The sequence below is a fragment of the Aedes aegypti genome, chromosome 2 (assembly GCF_002204515.2).
Source record: "Aedes aegypti strain LVP_AGWG chromosome 2, AaegL5.0 Primary Assembly, whole genome shotgun sequence".
In the NCBI taxonomy this organism is placed as follows: Eukaryota; Metazoa; Arthropoda; class Insecta; order Diptera; family Culicidae; genus Aedes; species Aedes aegypti.
This window is the reverse complement of record NC_035108.1, coordinates 128749059-128772728: the sequence shown is the minus strand read 5'-3', so window position 1 is coordinate 128772728 and position 23670 is coordinate 128749059. Positions and strand designations below refer to the sequence as shown.

The 23670-nt window shown below is 35.0% G+C and overlaps 1 protein-coding gene across 14 annotated transcripts in view; it reads left to right on the top strand.

The window, feature by feature from the left end:
- LOC5565828 (protein alan shepard) overlaps positions 1-23670 on the top strand; it is a 765716-nt gene that overhangs the window by 520671 nt on the left and 221375 nt on the right. For all 14 annotated transcript variants that reach the window (XM_021842342.1, XM_021842341.1, XM_021842339.1 and 11 more), the window contains exon 2: positions 3814-4050. In XM_021842342.1, the coding sequence (XP_021698034.1) occupies positions 3814-4050 (237 nt within the window). The remainder of the gene's footprint in view (positions 1-3813; positions 4051-23670) is intronic.

Here is a 23670-nt window from a genome sequence, read left to right as displayed (position 1 = left end):
ATATCCGAATTTTCGCCAAATTTCAGCAGTAGGTAGGGTAGGTGTACCAATTATGGGTGCAATAAGTCAACAGTATGGATGTAAATTGGACTTTAGCCATGATTCTTAAACTTTCCATGTTTGTCCAAACTTTTTTGCAATCTACTACAGTTGACACGCAGGCTTCGTCCTTTGGCGGAGAGGCCTGTGTCATCCGTAAACAAGGATTTTTGACATCCCTGAGGTAACTCAGGTAAGTCAGATGTGAACATATTGTATAATATTGGTCCGAAAATGCTGCCTTGAGGAACACCAGCTCTTACAGGAAGTCTTTCAGACATGGAGTACTGATAATTAACCTTAAGTGTACGATTTGACAGATAACTTTGAATTATTCTAACAATGTATGTTGGAAAATTAAAGTTTTTTAATTTTACAATCAAACCTTCATGCCAAACACTGTCGAATGCTTTTTCTATGTCTAGAAGAGCAAGACCAGTAGAATAGCCTTCAGATTTGTTGGAACGAATCAAATATGCTACACATAAAAGTTGATGAGTGGTCGAATGTCTACGGTAAAATCCGAATTGTTCATTTCCAAAAATTGAATTTTCGTTGATGTGGGCCATCATTCTGCTCAAAATGACTATTTCAAAAAGTTTACTGATGGAGCTGTACCATAGCCTTAATTGATACATCTACCCTACCATTCACCATGAGAGGGTCATAAATTTTGCGCTACCATCTATCGTTGACACAATGGCAAAAATTCGTTTCCGGTATTGTTCATAAAACAAAAATTATTTCGAATCAGAAAGGGGTACGTGGTGTGGGGTTCACTAACTATGTGAACTCAGCTTTGAAAGAACCTTTTTTTATGCTCCAGTATTATTTCGGGGAAGCCATGATCCGGTGCGTTTTGGCCAAACACTCGCGAGTTATCGGTCGTAAACGAGACGATGATTTACGGATTCTGTCGCCGGACCGGAAAATGCTTCTCTCCGCTAATTACATCGAGGTGAAGGCTTGGAGTTGGACGTCAAAAGCCAGCAGTTACCTTGAAACGAGTGAAATTTAAGTGCAGCTTTCACCAAATGTGATCCGTTTGCGAGAAACTGTCAAGGATTTTCACGGGAAACTCGAAAGCTTAACCCTGTGTCTGTGTTCCAAGGTCAATTTGGGGATCTAGTTATGGAACGTCATTGAATCAGAAAATAATGAGCTAGCGTCATCATGCGGTGGAATTTCCAACTAAGCAATATGTATGTAATATCGTAGGCTTTCCACTGTTTTAATCTTTGCTGAAGAAAGAATAATTTTATGTAAGCTGTTTATGTAAGCAATGTTTCTGAATTTTGCATATATTTTTGAACCTATTTTCACGATAGCCCAGACAGAAGGTTAAACGATTCCCTGCTTTCACTTGTTTTGACAAATAAAATTTCTGATTTCAATTAACGACCGTTCCGCCGAACAATAGTAGCGCAAGAACAAATGACATTTTCCAGTTTTCCGAGTTCGATTCGATGGGGGTTCCAGTTTGCAGTTATGCGACAAAAATCGCCCGAAATAAAAATATTTGCAGCTCACCCCAAACCACTCGATGCACCATTTTTTGGACCGTTCGTTAGTAAAGTCTACGGCGGCGTCAATTGGCGAGGAAAAAAATAGAAACCGGAGAGGAAAACAATTAAAATTAAAATCAAATAACTGGACTGTCGTTTCGCACCAGTGGACAAAAGTTGTGCAATAAAGCAAGAGGAAGAGGAAAAACCTCTCGTTTCTTTCTACAGTAGGGGAAGATCTCCAAGAACCGGACAGGTGTCAATACAAGACGTTTCTTCTTCACGTTTCTGTAATAGATCCAAATAATATATTGAAAATTTTCAGTTCAGTTCAGAGATGTTTAATTTTCTAACAGGTAGGGGGATTAGGGGCATAATGAACATACGGGGCGAAATGGACACCCTCTCAATATCTGATAATACACATATTTCATCAAAAGTTCATTCACTGCATGAAATCTGTAATGCATTTGAAATGCTTGACGGTAAAAAAAAATATTTTTTGCTTCAATTGTTCTTTAAAATTTGACTTAAAAATTTTCTCAGTTTCAAATTGGCATATAAGCAAGACCGTGGAAGAATCTAATTTTTGAGCAAAGTAACGAACCCAGAAAGGTTCTTTTTAGCTATTATGATTGAGGGAGAGTCCTTTTGCATATCGGAATGATTGACAGTCATTGAATATGTTGGAATAACTAAATTTCATACAGGTGTTCATTTCGCCCCGATACCTTTTTACCAGCCTTGTTTTCGACCCAATTTTCTATCTCGCTTTTCTGACATATGATATGATTTTTATCACTATGAATGAATGTGGCACGTCGTACTAACATCAAACTTGAAAACTAGCCGGGGGTAAATTAAAAACATTGCCATTTAAGGGTCTTAAAACGAACATTTGCTTAACGTGTCCATTATGCCCCTAATTCCCCTAATAACATACATAATACTGAAGCATATTTGAAACCTAGGCCCAAAGACAAAACAGATCCAAACTTTTCTCTTTATTGTGATGATCGTTTGGACGGAGCATGTGGTGGAGTTGCTATCATCATTCATAGGCGTACAGTGCGCATCGTACCTTCGTGCTGTGCGAACACGTATTCTCTCTGCTCTTGGAAGTTTTTTTTAAAAACTACCTAAAGCAATAAAACAGTACTTTTCAGTGCTAACATTAAAAACGGTACTTTTCAGTGCTACTAAAACAGTACTTTTCAGTACTATTTTTCTACTATTGATCCCTTTACGATCTTTGTTTGGATCCGTGTCTTTGATTTTTCGTTGGATCCGTTGGCGAAAGTTAGCGGTGGTAATCCTTCTTGGACACCTTCTTGGGAAAAAAAAACCTCTTAGAAGGTCACGTCTTCTTTCGTTTATTCACTAAACATGGTTGAAACTACAAACAAAAGGAAGGGTGAATCTCTGAACTCACAACTTCCTTCCAAAAAAGTGGGATTTAAAACTGTCACTATTCGTGGCAGGAATGGAAGAAAGGACGCTTCTCCGGAATGCGAACTTTCTTCTTCAAAAACTTGCTATGCAGTTTGAAAGTGCGCACAATTTTAATTTAGGACTTACTTGTCCAATTGAAAATCAAGTTATTCAGGACTTCGAAAATATTCTCAATCAAGAGGATGATTTTGAAAATGCCTGTGAGACTGATTTAGAAGAAGTGAGAACTTAAAAAAATTCAAAAATATGAAAGCTCCTGGCGATGATGGAATTTTCTACATCCTCATCAAGAAACTTCCAGAACGTAGCTTATCATTCTTAGTTGATAAGTATATTTAACAAATGCTTTCAATTAGCATATTTTCCTAACAAATGGAAAAATGCCAAGGTTGTACCGATTTTGAAACCAGTCAAAAATCCTGCAAAAGCTTCCAGCTATCGTCCTTTCTTCTACCAGTAAATTTTTATGAAAATGTAATTTTGAACAGAATGATGGTCCTCATCAACGAAAATTTAATTTTTGCCAACGAACAGTTCGGATTCCGACATGGACATCAACTTTTACGGGTAACAAATGTGATTCATTCCAACAAATCTTAAGGCTATTCAACTGGTCTTGCTGTTCTAGACATAGAATAATCATTTGACATTACATTACTAGGTGTCCGGTACTGGGCGATCACCCCCTACTGCCCAAAAGCAGCCCAACACATTTGGGTTAATCTATTTTCCGACCGTAGTTTTCAGTTATTTTCCTTTATTTTTCTCCGAAACCAACTCACTAACGCTAACCCTTTTTCCTTCTTCATTCCTGCAGGGTAGCACGACAGCAGCGCCTCGGAGCGCCTACCCTGGAGCACCACCGCCCGCTCAGGCCACACTAAAGGGTGCCCAGCGACCCGCTATGACTAGCCCAGCCGGTGGAATCCCCGGTGGCCCATTCAGAGGAACAGGAGGCTACGGTTACGCACCGACACAGCAGGCCTACCGGTACTCGGCCCCGCTGGCGGCGCAACCGGCGTATGCGACCTACACACCACACACCACTACCACGGTAAGTGTCTACTGGGGAAGTGCTCCTCCCGGCACGTCATTAGAGTTTCTGTCGGCGAGTTTCAAACGCTGTTAAGCTTGGGAAAAGCTTACTTCAATATCCGGACCAATTCCTTAGAATCTGACTTGAAATGGGTTGAGTCGCATTCGTTTAGACTTTTTATCAACATATGACATTTTGAGATTGTCAGGAAAATTCAAAACTCCTTATTTCTGTGATGTCTCCAGGGTAAAAAAAATGGACAGTTTCGTTCAAATTTGATTCTTAAGAAGGAATAAATCCGAGTGCTACACTCTTAAAAATAATGAAAATCACTCCGGACGTAATTCACATTATGACTGAATGACACATGATGTAAGTGATGAAATGACGTAAAAATGGGTTCTGAAAGATGTTTTGAAAGAAAAATGTAATTTTACATGATGAAGGACATGAGAACGATGCCGCTATGTTTGACATTTCCCGAATCAGACACCATCGTATTTAAAATGTGACATAAATTCACGTCATTTGGCTCGCTTCTATTATGTGCATCCAAAAGACGTAAAATCGCATGATTTTTTCGGAGTGTGTATTCTAGTTTAAGTCATTCACCAGTTATGGGTATTCAATAATTTCTCACGTGAACATTAAAATGTTCGATTTAATTTCTGTGGCATCGAACACAATGGCCCATAACAGGGCAAAACTTGAAACCACAACATCTACATTTCTTATTTATAATTGTTCTGTCATAAAAAAAAAACGAACATTTCGTGTTGCGTGTCAGGAAGCTTTTGCTCTACACTCGTTTCAAATTTTTGCCAAACCGCGAAAGTTTTGTTGCGACAAGTAGAATGATGGTTCATTGTTACAATGGTACAGTATTTATTTCTTTTAAAATCTTTATTTTATTTTATTTTTTTTTTTTAAAGCATCGATTGTTGTACTACGCGAGCTTTCGCCCTAACTCTTTAGATTAAGGCCAGAAAATGAAGTAGTTTCCAAAATGTTACTCAGCTGATAGACTGCCTTGGATTAACAGTGTTAAAAGTGTATGAGTTTATAAAAATTACAAGTTTTGTCCTGAAATCAGAGGGAATTCATCTCAGGCTTTTTGAGAAAATCCTGTACATTATTCTTTAAAACTTGTGGGTATAAATTCATCGAATTTTTGTTTCATTATAACTTCTCGAGTTTTGTGACAATGTGCCTTGTGTTTCGTGAAAACTTAGAACTAGATTCTTGCTAAGATTCTGTAGAACTCAGCTAAAGATTTTGTGAAAATCCTGCCAAAAGTTTTGTGGGAATCCTGCTCTAGATTTTGTTTTTTTTTTAGTTAGAGTTAGAGAACCATAGTAAAAATTGGTTCTCATTACAACTTCGATGGTCCCTTGGATCACAGTTGTATTGGTTTTGTGTTTTGTAACTCGATACCTCCATAACTTGATGGTCCCTTTAATATCGTGTTATGGAGAGTTGACTGTATATCGTCAGAAATTTATTTAGATGTTTTGAGATGTTTAAGAACAAACTAAATCCCCAGAAGAATTGCTAGTGCTTTTTAAAAAAAAAATCACTGAAATATATTCGAAAGAGTCTCTGGTAAATTGTGAAATTCTTTGAGCAATATGATAAAGATTTTTTGAAAAATTTTCTGCTAAGATCAGAAAATCTAATGGATTTTCAGGGCAATCTGTTGAATAATGAAAACTAATCCGACAAATGATTTTTCGTGAAAATCCCAGGAGGAACTCAGTTAAATCTGTATAATTTAATGAGATTTCAAAACTAGTTTAAAATTTTGACTAATGCTGATTTTTATCAGCCATTCCACAATGGACCGAATCGACAATTTAGCCGGAAAAAAGTATTTTCTCTGTTCTCGTCGATTTTAGACGTTCGATGTCTTCAGAGAAGTTATTCGTAATTGAGTGTTGCATGTTTTAAGAAAAAAGTTGAATAGGGTGGCCCTTATTTAAGTTATAATTTTGACTCAACCTTTTTTGTTTGATGAAATTTGTGGCTGCGCTTTTCTACAAACTTTTAGAAAATGTTATTTTGAACAACTTTGTCGAAGATACTTTTGATCTAACTCTTCATTTGAGCTAAGTAAATTTATTTTGAAAGTTTTAACTTAGGGTGGACTCAAAAAATCAATTATTTTGATCTAACTTTTTTATTTTAAGTTTTACGTGAATGTGGTCTTGAGAAGAGTTACAGAAGAAGTAATGATACACATTTTTGCTGAACATCGCAAGTTTGTAATTCTTGTTATTTTGAAGTAATAAGCAAATTTAAGTGAAAAACTATGAAATCTTTAGATTCCCATAACTCATGGAGTTGGTTCGATAAAATTCTTCTTTTAGTGACATTAGAAATACAATAGGCAACTCTTGCTGCAAAAACTGTGCAAACGTAATTTTCGTTAATTGAGAAAATTCACTTCAAAAAATACACTTAAAAAACTCAAAATTCTATTGTAACTCACAAGATTTTAAAGTTAACGGCGTGCTGTCTTCAGCAAAGACACACGATGAGAACAGAGAAAACACATTTTCCGGCTAAATTGTCGATTCGATCCATCGTGCATTCCATGAAAAAACCGATCTAATGGGTCACCGAATTCCGCTATTTTGTTCCTTATCCGAAATTTGCTATTTTGTTCCTTATCCGAAATAAGGATAAACGTGTTTTTTTATTATTGTTTTAATAGTGTGACCATTTCCGAAATATGGTGACCAAAAAAATACAACTTTTGAACCGTTTGACTAATTTTCAATTTTCTTGGACAAAATGAAAGCTAAAGATTTTAACTTTTCAAGAAATATATAAAATTTCACAAAAATTAATGTTTAAAATTCAAAAAAAAAATCCGTTTTTTCTTGTTTTGAAGGCCTTGGGACCAAAGGGGCTATTCTTCAGAAGAGTTACAGAAGAAGTAATGATACACATTTTTGCTGAACATCGCAAGTTTGTAATTCTTGTTATTTTGAAGTTATAAGCAAATTTAAGTGAAAAACTATGAAATCTTTAGATGCCCATAACTCATGGAGTTGGTTCGATAAATTTCTTTCTTTCATTGGCATAAGAAAGGCCATACAATAGGCAACTCTTTCTGCAAAAACTGTGCGAACGTAATTTTTGTAAATTGAGAAAATTCACTTAAAAAAAAACTTAAAAAACTCAAAATTCTATTGTAACTCACAAGATTTTAAAGTTAACGGCGTGCTGTCTTCAGCAAAGACACACGATGAGAACAGAGAAAACACTTTTTTCCGGCTAAATTTTCGATTCGGTCCATTGTGTATTCCATGAAAAAACCGATCTATTATTATTATTATAGCTATATTAAGGAGATTTTCAGCCCTAGAAAAACCGATCTGATGGGACGCCGAATTCCGCTGTTTTGTTCCTTATCCGAAATTTGCTATTTTGTTCCGAAATAAGGATACACGTGTTTTTTTTTAATTTTTTTTTTCTTTAATTGAGTGACCATTTCCAAAATATGGAGTCCAGAAAAATCGCGACTTTGCAAAATTTTTATTTAAAAAAAACAATTACAACTTTTGAACCGCTTGACTAATTTTCAATTTTCGTGGACAAATGAAAGCTAAAAATTTTAACTTTTCAAGAAAAATATAAAATTTTACAAAAATTGATTTTTAATATGAAAAAAAATAATCAAAAATTTCAGTTTTTTCGTGTTTTGAAGGCCTTGGGGCCAAAAGGGCTATTGAAAGTTCAGAACATTTTACGTTTACTGTCAAATTTTCAGCGATGTATGTTTTTTAGTTTTTGAGATATATTAGTTTTGAAAATAAAAAACTTAATTTTGAAAAAGAAACTTTTGAACAGCTCAACCGATTTCTAATCTTTTTTTATGGAATAGAAGCTTAAGATTTCAACTTTTCAAAAAAAATAAAACCCTGAAAAAAATATATAAAAATTTCCTAAAAAACTACAAATTTTGTGAAATGACAACAGCAATAGCCCCTTTTGTCCCGAGGCCTTCAAAACACGAAAAAACGGAAATTTTTGATTATTTTTTCCATGTACAAATTGTTTTGTGATATTTTATATTTTTCTTGAAAAGTCAAAATCTTTAGCTTTCATTTCGTCCAAGAAAATTTAAAATCGGTCAAGCGGTTCAAAAGTTATGATTTTTAAAACAATAGAAATTTTGCAAAGTCGCAATTTTTCTGGTCACTTTATTTCGAAAATCGTCACCTTAACCCCTCTAACGGCAGCTTTATATTTTACCGCGAGAAAAAAATTCAAATCGCGATAACTTTTTTGTTTCTCGGTATTTTTGCACCATTTTTTCACAAGTTTTCAAAAATCTCTTCTTGTTTAAGAATCCTTATCGATATTGATGATTGGTGATCTGGTTTTAAAGATATTCCAATGTTCCTTGGGGGACCGACATTTCTAATATAAAATGTCTTAGGCGGCCATTTTGTTTTACGTCAATTTAACGAAAAAATAAAATATGGGCTATATAATGCCATGTAATAAGGTGCTACTTTCAAAAATCATAGAAATTGGTTAAGTATTCTTAGAGAAATATGAAAATTACGATATGCGGTTTTTTGAAATTTTCTAGATCTTTATTTGGCCAGCGTGGTACCAGCAACATAAATGCTCATAACTCAAAGACGGATGCACCAGATTGCTTCATTTTTTCACAACATACTCTCATTAATGTATTGTTCCGAAGAGTGAATATCCGAATACGATAAAAAAATCTGTAGCCCGAGTTATATGCGTGGGTTATGGTTACGCGTCGGTCCCCCAAGGAATTTCGGAATATCTCTGGATCGAGATGTTCAATGATCAATGTTGACACAGATTCTAAAACTAGAAGAGTATTTTGACAACTAGTGAAAAATTGGTGCAAAATTACCGAGAAATAAAAAAGTTATCGCGATTTGAAATTTTTTCTTGCGGTAAAAAATGAAGCTGCCGGTAGAGGGGTTAATCAAAAAATCCAAAAACACGTGTATCCTTATTTCGGATAAGGAATAAAAATAGCAAATTTTCACGGTACTCGGTGACCCACTAGATCGGTTTTACATGGAATGGATGCATAACTACTTGTTTTCAAACTTGATAAAAATTCAATTTTGTCTTTTGATTAATCGACGTTATCATTGCAACTTCGAAAGCAGTTGTTCTGCTCAAAACTGAAATTCATCCACTGAAAACATATTCATTGTGTTTCGGTGTATGGAATACTGTGAACACTTTTTCAATTTAAATGTTGCTGATGGTTGGTTGGTTTGACTTTATTAACGAGATTTTTAGCCCTGGGCTAGTTCATCTCGGGACCAACGGCTTTACTTTCCTTCCGAAGGAAGTCGTCACTATAACTTTTTACGTCATAAGTGACTATGTCGGGGATGGGATTCGATCCCAGGTCCTCGGCGTGAGAGGCGAGTGTTCTAACCACTACACCAGGTCCGTCCCCTAATTTTGCTGATTTGAAGGCTCAAAAGCCCATCATTCAATCATGAGCATTTCTTGAACTAAAAAAAAAATAATTTATTTCGTTCAAATTTTGAAAAAATCCTCATAAAAATCTATGATTCCATTGGCGATAGAAAAATCATTGCAATGTTTTTCATGGACATTGCTTCGAATTTGAGCAAAAAAAAAATCTGCCATTTTAAAATTATTGATGGATCTTGCTCCTCAAAATATTAAGAAGGTTATTGTAATGGAATTATTTTTGCAATTGTAAGGTATAACTTACATCTTTATGTATCTTTAACTGTTTAACGAAACAGTTCTAATAATAATTCAATTGAATTCAGAGCAGGTCATAAACGTACGCCCTGTTATATGATCCATCCGAATCATTAAACCTGTACCGTTAATGTCATTTATCGATCCACAAAAGAATCTGCTAAGTGTTTCGATAAAAAGCTTTTCCTTCATAACGTCGCATTAATGGCCTGAAAAGGACTTATCTTCGTGTCGCACCCGATAAAGACAAATCTGTCACCAGGCTCAAATGGGGCGCTAAATCTAGTCCCTGCTGCTGTCGTCACTCCTAAAAGCCTCACCTCGGTCCGGAGTGACGACCGACCCTAGTGACGATTAATAATCTCATAGACACCAGGATTGGATCAGGATTCCCCGACAACGGCCACTTTCCTGCCTGTCGACTTACCGTTTTTTTTTTGTTCGCATTTGATTTTCCTTTGACAAGACAGGATCATATTAGGATTTCCGGGAAAGCCAAAGCTGGATGGCCAATAAAACAGTGCTTCCCAACTTGTGATCCGCGGATCCCTTGTGGGCATACATCCTATTTAAATACATAGGTATTCAACTAAGCAGCTCGAAGATTTATTGTATTTACCACAAGTGTCGACATGAATCCATATTCCTGTTTCATATAATTTCAATATACACATGCCTTCCTTAGCCGAGTGGTGAAAGTCCGCGGCTACAAAGCAAAGCCATGCTAAAGGTGTCTGGGTTCGAATCCCGGTTGGTCCAGGATCTTTTCGTAATGGAAATTTCCTTGACATTTCCTTTGCATATAGTATCATCGTACCTGCCATACGATATACGAATGCGAAAATGGCAACTTTGGCAAAGAAAGCTCTCAGTTAAGAACTGTGGAAGTGCTCATAAGAACACTACGCTGAACAGCAGGCTCTGTCCCAGTGAGGACGTAAATGCCAAGAAGAAGAAAAAGACATACTTTTCTTTTTGTCATAACTGAAAAATAACCTTACAATAGTTCGACATTATGAATTTCAACGTACTTTCCTTCCCCTGGTGATTGTGGAGATGCAAATGTATTCTCGGTCTCTAGAAGTAACAATCATTAAACACTAACATTCCTTCCCTAACCCAACTGACCATAAGGACTTGATTGGTGCCGTCATCGATCAATCCCATCCCTAATTCATTTGGATCGAAGTGCAATTCTTACCAGTTCCGATCAATCAAGGAGCAGCTACTATTGATATATAAAGTCAGTCTATGCTATGCTATTCAATGCAAAGATTTGTAATTGATTACGTTACGAATAGTTTTGAACAACTTTTGATAATTTACAAGTTTATGTAAAACAAGCATTGATCAGTTTGCGAGCAACAAGCCCTTCTTAATGAATTTGGGTCTATTAGACGTCCTCCTCCAGAAATACTAAAACAACACATAATTTAATCCTGGCTGAATACCTTGGGAGTTCGTCGGTGAGTTCAGTTGTTTTCCTGAAGTTTTTGACATATTCTGTTCAAATATTATTTAGCTAGGCACAAGAGGATGAAAATGGTACGCTTTATGATAAATACCATTTTTAAATCTTCTGACAGTTTTATTCCAAATTCCTCTGAGGATTCTTCTTTTTATTTTGGGATTACTAGAAGATGATTGCTATTTTCTTTGTGGAAATGTAAAAGATTCTTGACGGATTTATGAAAGTAGACGCACATCTTGAATTGTAATGTTTTATCCAAGAAACCATTTGAATTGTAATCAATTCATTTAATCGCATTTTATACTCACCAAACGATTTACAAAAGAAAAAGCATATACTTATTACTTAGTTGTGTCGAAAGGGCCGTGTGACATTTGAAAAAAGTTCGAAGAGACCCGCATTTCTTAAAAGTTTGAGAGCCGCTGCAATAAAGTGAACCGTGCCATTCCCGGCTCATTGACCCCTCCTTTCTGATCCTCTTCTCTCCCCCTCACACCAGCCGCTCTTTTTCTAAATCAATAATCGTCCTTTTCTGTGTCATCTTTACGGCAGTTGTGCCATACTCCCACTACCCCACAAAATCACATCACCGATTCTCGTCCCACTAGCAAACCGAGTTCAATGAAGTCCCATTTTATGCTCATTTTACGATCAACGCCGTCGCCGCTTTCCTCCTTGGAGGTTTCTGCGCTTTTATCGATCAAATATTTTATCGAATTTACTTTTGTTTGATTTCTTTCCTCGTCGTTTGATTCGGTTTTCGGGGGGCTCCCGCATCTTATCGATGAACGTTAGTTTTTTTTTTGGGCATTCTCTGTTGTCATTCTTGGTCGTTGGCAGATAATTTATGCTGCAGTTCGAATGCTAAGTTTAACTTCTACCTATTTCTTGTAGATTATCAAATGATGACAGTTGAAACGATTTATTTGCAAACCGGAAGGATGCAAACTGATTTGGCTAATGCAATAAAGTTTATGTAACCCACATCAAGCTGGTTTATATCTTGATTGCTACGTTGATTGCAGCTAATCCCAGTTATTCTTTACTTATGATCTAAATGTAAATATCACGTGATGTATTTGCGGAAGGGCAAATAGCAGTTGGATGATTTTTTCGTGTAGTGTGATGTGCTAGTATCCATCGTATTAGGCATTGATCAGTGGGAACTGCAATTTTCCCAGTATTGCAGAAAATGATGCTGATACGGACCAATGCACATTGGGGAATTCCGAACCCAAAGGTGGAAAAAATTGATAACTTTCACAATAGAAAGATAAAAAATAAGTTTTATAGCTCATTCGAAAGGAAATTTTCTCAGGAATCGATTGGTGATGATTTTATGAATGTGTGACCACTCTGAGATAAGCTATGGTGCCCGTTTTGCCCCAATTACTTGAAAATTTTTGATTTTCATGTTGTTTTGAGTAAAACTATTTTATTGTGGAGATTATTTCCCATGAAATCCATCATTTCTAGTCCATTCAACAATGTTTCACAGAGAACGTTATAAAAAGATGGAAATTTAGGGGATTATGGGGCCAAATGTACAATGAAATATTTTTGAAGAGGAATTCTTGTTTTTAATTTTTTCAACGTGTTTTTTTATTGAAATAAATTCTAAAATAGTCAAATAATCATGAATATAGCTTGCAGAAATAAGTTGTAGTAAAATATGTAGAATATGTATGATAATTATGTATGCTCTATGCAACATATTGTGAATAATTTACCTTCTTACATCACAAATTCCAAACATTTCCAAACGATGTGCGATAGTTTGGGTAAACGATATTGATCTAAATGATCGATTGCCGTTAGCCTCATTGATAGGAGATAGTGGGAGCATATAGTTTTTTGGCTATTTTGCCCCAATTCCCCTAAACACGATTTATTTCGTAATTAATTGAACTTTTTTTTCCGAATCAAATTTATTATGTACTGAATTGTTTATTCTGTATCTGATACAATATTTAAATCATAAAACATAGGAGATTTTGGGGATCTTTTACACATAAACAAAAAATAAGAAAAAAAATCAAAAATGAATTTATCAAGAAACCATCATCCTTTTTTTCTGATTGCAACAAATTACTCAGGATCAGGTTAGTTACTCAATCATTACTGTAGCAATTTCGTGAGAGTCAAATTGCATTTTACAAGAAATTATTCGGGAAATAATTTTGTCTTTTTATGGATATTTGGTATTCAATATTCCAATTGCCATCATATACTACAAAAAAAGTTATCATAAAAGTGGAAATGCAGTTGTTATTAATGCTCAATTCTAGATTTCTCCAAAATTGATCGTTCATTTCATTAGTATAATTTATTGTTACTATGTTTGTTATGTTGCCTCTACATTTGCTGTTAACAAATTGCTTGTTGGTTGACATCAATGTTCCTCATGGTGAACCATACCTTGTTAATATTGTAAACAGTAATTATAGTTACACCTGTTTGACTGAATTTCAAGCATATTCAAGAGCCTTCTAAAATGCATAACATGAAGAAATTTAAATTAATTAACTCATTACGCTTGGTAAAGATGGACAAATCATGGATGAAATTATGAAAAAATCCACGTGTTCGGCTGGGATTTGAACCCAGAACTCTTGTATGCTAGACGAGCGCTTTACCAACTAAGCAACCGAGCCCGTAAGCGCTCGTCTAGCATACAAGAGTCCTGGGTTCAAATCCCATCCGAACACGTGGATTTTTTTCATAATATCATCCATGATTTGTCCATCTTTACCACGCGTAATGAGTTAATTAATTTAATAACCATGCGGATTGGATTACCGAACAGCTCAATATGAGCGTCAATTTATAAAGAAATTATTTTCTTGTTTTATATATTTCCATAAAAAAGCCCGAGCAAAATTGAATAACAAAAAGATAAACGTCATCAGATAGCAAGCATTTTATATCTTAATTTGTTTTCATTTTGGTTGAATAAGCAGGCATCATAACAAACATAATAACATAAAAAATAAGTATATGAAATGCATAACTGATTTTGAAAAATATTTTGAATTAAGCATTATGACCTACTACATCTTCAATCAAAATGTGCCATATTGAAACATATGGAAGACTTTGTTTATGATAACTTTTTCAGTAGTAGGATGCAGACAGAGCTCCTTGGGCACTTACACGCAATTTTATTATCATGAAATTTCTCCAAAATGCAATTTTATTCTCATGAAATTTCTTCAGGTATGATTGTGTAACTAATTTAATTCTAAGTGATTTGTTTCGATCAGAAAAAAAAATTGCAGATGGTTACTTTGTGGATCCATTTTTGAGTTTTATTATTTGTTTGTTTTTTTTTTATTTATGTGTAAAAGATCCCCATAATCTCCTATGTTTTAGGATTTAAATACTGTATCAACTACTGAATAAACAATTTAGTACATAATAAATTTAATTAGGAGATATCTGTTCAATTAATTATGAAAGAAATCGTTTTAAGGGGATTTAGGGCAAAATAGCCAAAAAACTATATGCTCCCATTATCTCCTATCAATGAGGCTAACGGCAATCGATCATTTAGATCAATATCGTTTACCCAAACTATCGCACATCGTTTGGAAATGTTTGGAATTTGTAATATAAGAAGGTAAATTATTCACAATATTTTGCATAGAGCATAAATAATTATCATACATATTCTAAAAATTTTAATACAACTTATTTCTGCAAGCAATATTCATAATTATTTGACTATATTAAAATTTATTTCAATATAAAAATACGTTGAAAAAATTTAAAACAAGAATTCCTCTTCAAAAATATTTCATTGTACATTTGGCCCCATAATCCCCTAAATTTCCATCTTTTTATAACGTTCTCTGTGAAACATTGTTGAATGGACTAGAAATGATGGATTTCATGGGAAATAATCTCCACAATAAAAAAGTTTTACTCAAAACAACATGAAAATCTAAAATTTTCAAGGAATCGGGGCAAAACGGGCACCATAGCATATCCCAGAGTGGCCCCACATTCATGAAACTATCACCAATCGATTCCTGAGAAAATTTCCTTTCGAATGAGCTATAAAACTCATTTTTTATCTTTCTATTGTGAAAGTTATCAATTTTTTCCACCTTTGGGTTCGGATTTTCCCAATGTGCAATGCCAAACATTTCTTTTTCAAAATAGCTTAAGTTTTACTGGATTATATAGATCTATGAGCAAAATTTCGTGAATCATAGAACTTTTACGGCGTGTGATTGGAATGAAATCCTTCAGTGAAGAAGTACGAAGGTTTTCTATAGTGAATATAAGTACCCGGCAAAGTAAGTCACAGAGGGGAGCGGGAAGGAGCTTGTATCATAAAGTAGTGTGACTGGTGTCGATTGTTAAGAAAAGCTTCATGGTTATTATATTCAGGATTTAACTAGGTTAACCGAATCTAGTACTTTACCAATTAATTCCACTAGAATTTGTATACTTTGACAGATACGCGTATTTCGACCTCAACTGTAAGGCCGTCTTCAGTGTCGTGTACTAGACTCGACTTTTTCGCTGGAATTTTCTTTGAAATCCTTAAAAAAAACAATTCAAGTAATCATTCGACAATATCACAATTTAACCATATATTTCTTTAAGAACCCATTCCATTGAATTCTCTTCAAGTTATTGTATACTAGCATTTAAAAAGAGCTAACCAATATTTTTCTTGCCAAAGCTTCTCCTGTTCATCACAAGCATATTTTGAACAATTATTTAAACCTCACTCCTCTCTCAAGAGCAAGAGAATCAGTTTTTGACATAATCATGGCACCCGAATCAGTGTTAATAATCGAGCTTATGCATTGTCACATATAAGTGATGACAGACGTTCAGAAGGCAATATATCATTGATATCAGCAAGCTTACTCTCTGGCGTCAAATTGTTTACTCTTTTAATTTCTCTCTTCATTAAAGCGAAACGAAGAGATATTCACAGCTACAATCGTGGCTTGTCGGTACTCGGAAGTAATTCATATCTAATGTCTATAGTCGAAGATAACCTACATTTGATTTGAACAGATCGATAATATCCATACACAAGAAAAATAATATGAGGAAATCCGTTCTCCAAATTACGCCAAAAGGCTTTATGCCAAACGGCATTATGCCGAATATATGATGGAAGGTCGAAAGACAAAAGGTCAAAAGGACAAAAGGTCGAAAAACAAAAAATGGAAAGGACAAAAGGCCGTCAATATATTTTCAAAGAGGGACCACCAAGTAAATCATGTTCGACCTTTTGTGCAAAAGCCACTACACGATATACAGCCATTCCATGAAAAACCGATCTAGTGGGTCACCGAGTTTCGTGAAAATTTGCTATTTTGTTCCTTATCCGAAATAAGGAAACACGTGTTTTAGGATTTTTGACCATTCCCAAAATAGGGTGACCAGAAAAATCGCGACTTTGCATTTTTTTTTATTTAAAAAAAATCATAACTTTTGAACCACTTGACCGATTTTCAATTTTCTTAGACAAAATGAAAGCTATACTTTTTGACTTTGAAATTTCACAAAATTTGTATTTTTCACTTAAAAAAAAAATCAAAAATTTCCGTTTTTAAGTGTTTTGAAGGCCTCGGGACCAAAGAAGCTATTGAAAATAAAAAAAATCAGTCTTTTTTTATCAGCACACATTGCACATTGGTCCCAAAGCCATATCTACGAAGACAAAAATGATTGCGCCGTAACCGTCCATTTTAGATATATGGTGCCTTCGGCAAAGTTTCTCCATATTTTTCAGACATTTTTTTCAGTAATGTGATATTAGGGTGGCCCTCATGGTTTTCGAGAGCAGCACATAAACTTTTTTGTTGACGCATTTAGGACTACACAATGTTCTACAATGTTTTAGAACAATCGATTTGGAGCAACTTTGCCGAAGAACCCAAATTTCTATCTCTTATGATTCGCGAGTTATGATTTTTTTTAACAAAAAAAGTTAGGGTGGTACTGAAAAATCAGTTGTTACTTGATAACTTTTAATACGATAATTTCTCGCAAAAACATAGTTCCGAGCACTTTTAGAACTTTTGATTGCGCAACTTTTTGCCGATGAAACTACTGTTCTATTTCTTATGGTTACAGAGTTATCAGATTTTTTTTCGAAAAAATTGTTGTTTTCAAATGCTTCGAAAGGCGCAAACGGATTTTCAATCTTTTGTCGCCATTAGAAAGATTATCTAATTAGCGCATTAATTTTTTTTTTTTTTTAAATCATAACTTTTGAACAGCTCAACCGATTTCCAATCTTTTATGGAATGAAAGCTTAAAATTTCAACTTTTCAGAAAAAATATAGAACTCTGAAAAAAAATGTTTACATTAAAATATATAATAATATAAATGTCTAGTTTTAGGCTTCTTTATTTTTTTCGGTTCTGGGGCCAAAGAGGATGTTACTGTTCTCATTTTTTCTAGGAACTTCAGAAAATTTTACGTATACCCTCAAATTTTTAGCGATGTATGTTCTTAAGTTTTTGATATCTTTTTGTTTTTGAAATTTAAAAATCAGGTATCCCGCAATCAGACACCAATCATTAAGGGTCTTTCCCCCAATTCCTGGTACCTCATGCAGCTTTTTTTCATATTCTTAGTTCAATCATTATCATTATTAAGAATTTAATGGTTCATTAAGAATTTCATGGTTCAGGTATATATACGGCACTATACCTTGTAATAGGTACGTTGCGATACATGATATGGGTATGGTTTAAGATAACAGGGGATTTTTTTATTATCGGACAATTTGGGCCGGAGGTTCTTCGATTTTTATAAAATTTTCACCAGAGGTAGAGCTCGTACATATGACCAAAGTTGAAATTTAAAAAAATATAGTGTGGCCTATTTTCCCGGAAAACTCTAGATGAATTTTCACGATTTCCCTTTACACCTCAAATTTTAAAAATTCATATCTCCTGAACTATGCATCGCAGAACTAAAGTCTTCTAGTAAAATCGAAAGGAAATTTCCTCAGCATTGAAAATATAAAAAAAAATAAATGTATCTCGGATAATTTTTCACCATGGAGAAAATTGTCGGAAAAATATCGGAAAAACTTTCGTCTGTATCATGGTATCTTTTACCGTTTAGACGACAGAACGGAAAAAACCGATGACCACCCGCGCGCTTCCCATAGGAAAATGTGTTCTATTGAAGGCCTTATAACCGTGCGCTTACGGCGGCAGTAATTTACACGCATTGTAAGTGTAACACAGCAAACCATACTTCACTTTCCAGCCAGAAGAAGCTTTCCATCAATAGGAGAGTGCCCATTGGCCTGTTGGGTGTTTTGTGTGCCCTGGTGAAAATTCCATACAAATTGGAGAACATCCGGCCCAAACCTGTCTGATAATTTAAAAAAAAAAACATAAAAATGCCCGACATATAGTTTTGAAGTTGTTGAAGAAGTAAGTTGAACATTCTACATTTAAAACCCTTAAAGGCTCTACTATTTAAAGCCATTTTAAGTCCCGTTTCATTATATAGAATGTTCAACTTTTTTTTTTTAGATTTTTATATTTCTTCTGAAAAGTTGAAATCTTAAGCTTCCATTCTATAAAAAAAGATTGGAAATCGGATGAGCTGTTCAAAAGTTATGATTTTCTAAAAATACAAAATCTAATGCGCTGAGACCTACAGTGTGTGTCGATAAAAAATGACTGATTTTTTATTTTCAAAAAAACTATATCTCAGAAACTAAACTAAACAGAAACTAAAAAAACATATACTTCGCTGAAAATTTGAAAGTGAGCGTTAAATTTCCTGAACTTTGGTCCCGAGGCCTTCAAAACATCTTTTGCACGAAAAAACGGAAATTTTTGTTTTTTCTATGTAAAAAAAAAAATTAGTGAAATTTTATAATTTTTCTTAAAAAGTCAAAATCTTTAGCTTCCATTTCATCCTAATCATTGAAAATTGATCACCCTATTCAAAATACAGTCATCCCTCCATGAGTCGATGTTCCATTACTCGATATCGACTCATGGAACTATACTAAAAACATAAAATCATGGTTACTATGATGGTCCCTTCAAACAGCTTTCCAAAGAATAGCTGTTCCATGACTCGATATTTCCATGATTCGATGGTCCCTTCAATATCGACTCATGGAGGTTTGACTGGTTCCGGGTCATTTGGCCGAATGCCATTCGGCCGAACGCCATTTGGCCGAAAGGGTCATTTGGCCGAACGCCGTTTGGCCGAAATAGGAAATAATAGTGTATTACAGTTAACATGTTATTGTAGTGAGTTTCGCAGCTGAATTTCAAAGAACTTATTCAACTTATTTTAAAAAAGGTTAATCATCATTGATATACACATAACTGGCTCTTTAATGTTAGTTCAACAAACAGTCAGTGCTGAAAGAAGAACATCCTAAATGTAAGACAATATTCACTTTTTTGCTAGCGGTAATAGCTGCCAGCAGAAGTTTTTGCATTGTGTTTGTAGACAGCTTTCGACAGTAATTAAATCGGTTCACGAATTATTAGTCCTGCTGCAGGACTGGATTGCTTCGATCTCTCGAATTTTGGATTGCTTCGATCCCTCGATCCCTTGGCGGTTTCCATACAGACTGGCGGCCAAAAATATTTTTTCCATCTCATGTCGTATTTATGAGTTTTTTGTGATACAAATTTGATGTTTTATTTTGAAAAACAAGTTTTCGAGACAAACTTTCGAATATGGTCTATAGCGAAATAATAGATTTTGTTACTAATGATGCATATAAGCCATTTATGCGATTAGCGTTGTGCAAACCATTACAAATATTAGAACTAACATAGAAATGATGATATGAACGAAATTGCGATATTCATTCATTCTCTGAATTAATTTTTGGCTGTTTGTAATAGAAAATGGTCAAAAATATTGAAAAAATTCAAAAAACCCTAAATTAAAAAAGTGCATATTTGTGCAGCTAAATTCTTCACGATCCTTTAGTTCAAATCTCAAAGTACCCTTGGAAATAAATTTTAGCCTGGGACAACTTGGGATGTGTAAAGTTTTGATATAAAATCAAATATATTTTTTTCAGTGCACTCCCCACGTAATTGTTTACCGAGTCAATGGGTTTACTGCTATACGCAAGCAACGATGCAGAGCCCTGTTCACACGTTGCAATCCTTATATTGGAGGATAAACAGAAAAAACAGCCTATGATCAAAAGAAGGAAAAATCTCTTATGAAAATTTAAGCAACTGCAATGCAATGAATTTTTATAACTACAAAGAACTGTCGATGATTTATAGAAGGTTAAATTCCCAATTAGAATATAAGCTGAATTATTGCCAATAGTAATGAAACCAGTATAACTCGAAATAATAGCCTATGCTTAAAAGAAGGAAAAACTTCTAATGAAATCATTAAAAAAAACTGGAACCTTATCATACCGTTGGTAGCCCCAGATGAAACAACCCCAGATGAGCTTTGATTCTTGATGCAATGAGTGGAGTTCACAACTTAGTCCTAAATTAACGGGTCAATTTTATCATTCTCTTGGAGCACTTATATAGTGACAAACATGACGTACCGTCACATCATTAAAGTCAATTCTTTAGCGGATCAATTATTGGGTAACACCTAAGAATCTTACACATAAGTGTTGTAGTAATTTGATAAGATTTTTGTTCGTAATTCGGCCAAACGGCATTCGGCCAAATGACCCGTTCGGCCAAATGGCATTCGGCCAAATGGCGTTCGGCCAAACGGCGTTCGGCCAAATGGCCGGACACCGTCTTACCAGATCGGTTTTTCATGGAATGGCTGTATACGAATGTAAAAATTGCCCATTGTCAAAGAAAGTTTTCAGTTAATAACTGTTGGAATTATCACAAGAACACTAGACTGAGAAGCAGGCTCTATTCTTGTTAGTACGTTATGCCAAGAATGGTGGATTTATAATACCACAATGAAGAAACTCATCCACTGGTCAATTTTGGGTCACTTTGCCTTATACAATACGGCTATAAACCCTGAAAGCGACCTCAAATAAATCAGCCCCACAACCCAAAATCACTGAATTTTCTCCAACATTGTCACCCCCCCTGATTGATGGTCCTCACTGAAGGATATCTGGTTTCCTGTGTCACGCAGTGTAATTCCCCAAACTTAATTACATCGACTGGGGTGGTTGGGTTTCCTATTTTAGCACATCATGGTCATTATGCTGCTGGCCAACCATCGCGTCGTCGTCGTCGTCAGTAAAGAAAGATCAATATCACCAACGCATCAGTGCCACAATAGTTTCGGCAAGCATCGGACGGACAGTACTAGTAGTACTAACACCATCATCATCTTTGTCGTCTTTATATTGGAACCAACGAATGCCGGTTTCCCGCATTTGTCGTCTGGTGTTCGTTATCGTCGTCTGCGCTGTTGCAGACAACGGGAGCCACATTTTTCATCTTCTGCAATAATCTATGGTGGCCACGGGCAAACATAGTTAGAGTAAGGTGGGGCAAAAGTTTGACGTTTGTGGAATGATGAACCATTTCAGGGAAAATACAGTAGAAATCGCACTGTGAACCTTTCATCTATTAGCTATAATTTTGCTACACAAATATTTGTCAAAAAACTTATCCATTTTAAGTAAGAAATGTTTTAAAAATGCTTGTTTAAAAAAAATAATATGTTCCATTAAAATATACCTTAGTCGACTTTTTATTTAAAAAAAAACAACAAATAATCATAACTTTTCGCAATCTCAATCGATTTCTACAATTTTTGGAGTTAAAATCTCTTACTTAAATAGTATTTGCATCCCAGTAATATACATATGATTAGTTTTGAATTTAGCTAGATATCTTGAAAAACTCGAAACTATTTGAAAGCCATTTCTGTGAATTAATTTCATTGCACTTGAAACCACCCACCGATAAACCGGCAATATCCTTGTGGACACAAAAGCTCTAATTTCGCTGTTTCCCCATAATCGGAAGACGTAGGAAAACAGTAACCAGAAGACCTCTGTCCCACTTGTCGGACCGGAGAAGAAATTGATCGCCTCTGGCACAGAATCCAATCGGAATCCAACGAGCGCGGGGGAGCACAAATACAGTCAGTCCTCCAGACGCAGTAGTGGTAATCTCTCTTTCTACGAAAACCAACATTGATGTACGATACTCCTCTCGGCAGATTGATACTGGACAACGGGAGTGCAAATCTTTTGTTCCCCGAAGACGATCCATCCCTTACGGATCCATATCGTACCAGTTCCGTTATCATGGGCGGTAGAAGGATGCGGAAGGGCAAATAGCGATGGAATTGTTGATGGCGCTGTCGATAGGGTGGTGAAGATGTGCATTGGGCTAGTAATAAAGACGGTGTCGAAAAGAAATTTGCTACATTCAGGATGCCTGTTCTCAAAAATTATTGAATATTTTGTACTGGATTTTCTGGCAAACTTTCAATGTTGTATATAGTTTAAGATAGGATAACCAGTTTTTTATGAGATTGGAATTGAAAAAAAAAATACCAATTAAGTTGAAAATTATGTTACCTCTATTTATCGATTTCAGAACAAATCAGATATTTCTAGAAAACGTTTCATAAAAAAAACTTTTTCTTTGAAGATAAATTTGACCCATTTTTTCTGAGTATGCCAATTACTTTGCGATACAGTCCTTATATCTATCTACTGTAGGATTTGCCATCGACCAAAAAAATGACCCGTCAGCCCAACATCGTCGAACAGAAACTCTGTTTGTGAAATGGTGCATTGTGTGATTTGGGGGCAGTTGACCAGGGATGCCAGGTTGGAAGACATGTCTTCCATTGGAAGACATTTGAGTAGTGTGGAAGACATTTGGAAGACGGAAGACTTCTGGAAGGCTTTTCAGAATTTGTGAAGATATTTGGAAGACAATTTTAAATTATTAGCATTTCTAAAATTCCTGGATTTGAAAAAAAAAACATATGAGTTGGAAATTACAAGAAGTTCTTCTGTAAGATTATTGCACGTCTAAATCAATCAACGATCCCTCTCCGGATTCCGTTGAAAATTCTCCAAGGATTCCTTCAGATATTGATCTGAGAATTCTGACAACGATTCTTCAAGAGTTTCTTCTAGGAACTCTTGCAGAGATTTATCAAGACATTTAAGTAATGTATTCAAGTATTATTTCATAGTTATACAAAGTTATACAAAGATTCTTACAAGGACTTTTTGAAATCTGTTTCTCGTGTTTTTCAACAATAGGGCGATATTCAAAACTGAAAAGGCAATAGATGGCTCTTTTTCAGTGGTAGTAAAAACGAAACCCTGAAGCAAAGAAAGCACCACGAAAGATGAACTAAACACAAAAAGTTATGTATTCACTTTACACTTGATTTATAATCACTACTTTTTTGACCCAGTTTCTTAATTGCAAGTAATTTACGTTTTTCATTATTTTCCATATGTTTT